Here is a 3446-nt window from a genome sequence, read left to right on the forward strand (position 1 = left end):
ATCATGGATGTGCAGCCGACAAAATTTCCGGCAACTGTGTGATGCCATCATGTCAATATGGACCAAACTCCCTGAGGAATGCTTCCAGCACCTTGTTGAATCTATGCCACGAAGAATTGAGGCAGTTCTGAAGGCAAAAGGGGGTCCAACCCATTACTAGCATGGGGTACCTAATAAAGTGGCCGGTGAGTGTGTATGTATGTATGTGTGTGTGTGTGTGTGTGTATGTATATATATATATATATATATATATATTTTTTTTTTTTTGTTTTGTTTTTTTTATTTAAGATTTAAAAAGTTTTTGTTTCACCTGGTTTAATTTCGTAGAGAATTCTCTTTAAGGAACCTTTGGCTATCAGATAATTAATCGATTGATAAAAAAAATTAACAGAATAATCCATTTATAAAATAAAGTTGCAGCCCTACGTGGATCACAAGAAGAAAAAAAAACCTTTAAGATGGGTGAAAGGGAATGAATGAGTATACAGATGCAAATTCAGGTGAAAGCAAGGAGGAATACAGGAAGAGGCTGGAAAGCAAACTCCAGCAGAACAACATCAGAGATGTGTGGTCACAGATAAAGAAGATCCCAAGCTTCAAGTAGAAGAATGATCAGACAGATTGAAGCCTGGAGAGAGCCAATGAACTGAATACATTCTTCAAAAGGTTCAGTTCAGGAACAAATTGGTAACCTTCTCTCCAGCCCACAGCCACATGGACATCCTGCCCTCCTCTGCCATTAACTCCTGCTTCTAGGAGTTTGTTGTTAGCCAAATCTGAACATGGTGCTGCCTCATCCTCCATTCACATGACTGTATCTATAAGTCAAGTAAAGAGACAACCGAACTGAAAAAAAGTCCTGGATAGATGTTGAAACATCTTCAAGTTAAAATCCAGGTGTATCTTCAGTCCGGTTGCCTTCCATTTTTAGCCAGTTTTTGATGTCATGATATGGATGACTAAGAATTTACACAGACAAAAAGCATCTAAGTTACTGAAACATTTAATTTCCCTTTGGGATTAATAGTATTTTTCAATTGAATTAAATTAAATAGAGCTCTTTGAATCACCCTGTTTATGAATGGTACTGAACTGTACTTTGTTAAATGTCTAAGACATTCTGGTTGAATTTATATAATTGTAATGCAGCAGAAAATGGCAAGAAAAAGTGTAGAGAGTAATGCTGTTTTAAGGTACTAGGCTGCTAAATCAGGTCAGTATGAAATCTTATGAAGGCTGCTTTTGATCTGTATGCAAATTTTCTACTCTGAAAACAGATGGGACAAAGTCTATAAATAGCTGCTTTAAAATGATGCATCTTAAGCATTTGTCTCTGTCACTACCAGCCCAAAAATCAATAATTGTGGTTTTTTATAATGGAAATTAAAAACTGTATGCATGTTTATTTGTGCACCCAGTTTCACATAGAGAACAAGGTTCTCTCAAATTCACTGGATTTTGTAAACATTACATATAAAGAGGAAAACTTCAGTTAATTCTGCATTGGATTATTATTTCTGAGGACAAATGTAATCTGAAACTGACCTTACCTGAGAACTGTGGGGAAAAAACATCTTTAAAACTGAGCAAATTATTCAGTTTGACTGGTGGCTGCTTAATTTGAAGAAACTGTAAGCTCTGGGTTCAGCAGTGTTGCACAAATATTTATATCACATAGTGTTTAGAATTTCAGCCTAGGTTTGGCCATTCTTCAATAAAATGGTCTAAAGATGCCCAAGAGATCAGAACCAGCCAACCTCTACTTTAAAAGACCTAGCTTTTGATCAGAAATTAACTACTACTTCTATTTTTACAATATAAACACAAACCATATGTTTTTAATATACTTTTTGAAATAAAATACAAAAAAAATTATTAATAATAGGAAAGATTCGTCACATGAAGTGTTTGAAGTGTAACAATGTAATGTTGTATCACTGCCTATCAGAGCCTCAGCACAAATATTGCTCCAATGATGGATAATTAAAAAACAGATCAAACTTACCTGTACCTGTAGGGCTGTAGGTGTCTTTGCCATTATGGTTTCCCATCATTCAGACAGAATCTTTGTCTGCACAGGTTACTAAAATCTGTCCGCTACTGTCCCAGCTGTCGTCTTAGGTCTCACTGCAGTGCTAAACATAAATGAATTTCAATAAGCACGACTCACAGCAAGACCTCTGATCAGTGCAAAAGATCTCCAGAAAGGAGAAATTTGTTTTTACATTCCTTTATAATTATTAAAGATGAAAAAACTGAAAAATTTGAAATAAGGCCACATATCGCTTTTAACAGCATCCTCTATAGCAGGGGTCCTCAATTACAGTCCTAGAGATCTGATGTCCTGCACCTATTAGATGGTCTCTGGGTCCACACCTGAATCAAATGGCTGGATTAGCACCTCAGTTTCAGTCAAGTTCTCTAAATGCTCTTATTATTTGATTCAGGTGTGTTGAAGCAGAGACATATATAAAAAGGTGCAGCACACCAAACTTTGAGAGTCTGTATCGAAGATAGTTCATAGTGGTTGGTCATGGTAGATTCACATCCAGCCTGGTTCTGCTGGAGCTCTCTTCCTGTTAAAGCAGAGTTTCACTTTAAATTTTTTCTACCTGCATAGCTACTTATAAGGAATCGCTGCAAAGCAAACAGCACAATTCAAGCCAACTATTATGCAATTCACTGACTTGATGCAATCTGCTGGTTTTCCTTAGATTGAGGAAAAACACCAATCTGTTTGCATTATTATACCAAATTGACTCATTAAGGTGCCTTGAGATTATGTGTTGTGAATTTGTTCTTTATGAATAAATTGATGTAAAGCCAACTGAAAATATATCATAACGCAGGAGTGGGCAATTCCAGTTCCTAAGGGCCAGTATCTTGCAACTTTTAGATGTGCCTTTGGTTCGACACACCTGAATCTAGTAATTAGATAATTAAGAGGACTCTAGAGGAACTACCTGCATGCTGAGGAGGCAACTCAGCCATTCGATTCAGGTGTGTTGGACCAAGGATGGATCTAAAAGTTGCAGGATACCTGCCCTCAGGATATGGAATTGCCCACCCCTGTCATAACCCATCAATAGAAAAAAAGGTTCTCTGGGATTATTTGGATCTAAGAAATAAAAACGATTCCCCCTTTTGCATGTTTTCACAAAAAACAATTATTCTTGTACAATCAGTTTGTAAGAATCAGGTCTGATCGGTAAAAATTGATTATCAACTGAACACACTCATTTCATTTATATTTTTATCTCTTTATCAGATACCAATTTAAAGATAGAAAACCATTTAAATTCAAGCATCTTCTTGCAGACCCCAGCAGGAATAAAGCGCGACGGAAAATGGATGGATGGATTTTCTTGCAGTTCCTTCAGTGAACAACATCTTAAGATGCATCCAGCCCCCCAACACACACACTTTTTTTTTTGGTCTTACATTGG

General features: G+C 36.6%; 1 protein-coding gene across 4 annotated transcripts in view; it reads right to left on the bottom strand.

Annotated features, from left to right (window-relative positions):
• Positions 1-2135, bottom strand: part of LOC107105058 (cytospin-A-like) — a 12084-nt gene extending 9949 nt beyond the window's left edge. For 3 of the 4 annotated variants that reach the window (XM_015405189.1, XM_015405180.1, XM_015405185.1), the window contains exon 1: positions 2006-2135. In XM_015405189.1, the coding sequence (XP_015260675.1) occupies positions 2006-2054 (49 nt within the window). In that variant the 5' untranslated portion in view covers positions 2055-2135. The remainder of the gene's footprint in view (positions 1-2005) is intronic. The other variant, XM_015405197.1, reaches the window with a different exon arrangement.
• Between the last annotated feature and the right edge of the window lie 1311 nt (positions 2136-3446).

The sequence above is a fragment of the Cyprinodon variegatus genome, unplaced genomic scaffold, assembly GCF_000732505.1.
Source record: "Cyprinodon variegatus isolate N-32 unplaced genomic scaffold, C_variegatus-1.0 Scaffold37, whole genome shotgun sequence".
Classification (NCBI taxonomy): Eukaryota; Metazoa; Chordata; class Actinopteri; order Cyprinodontiformes; family Cyprinodontidae; genus Cyprinodon; species Cyprinodon variegatus.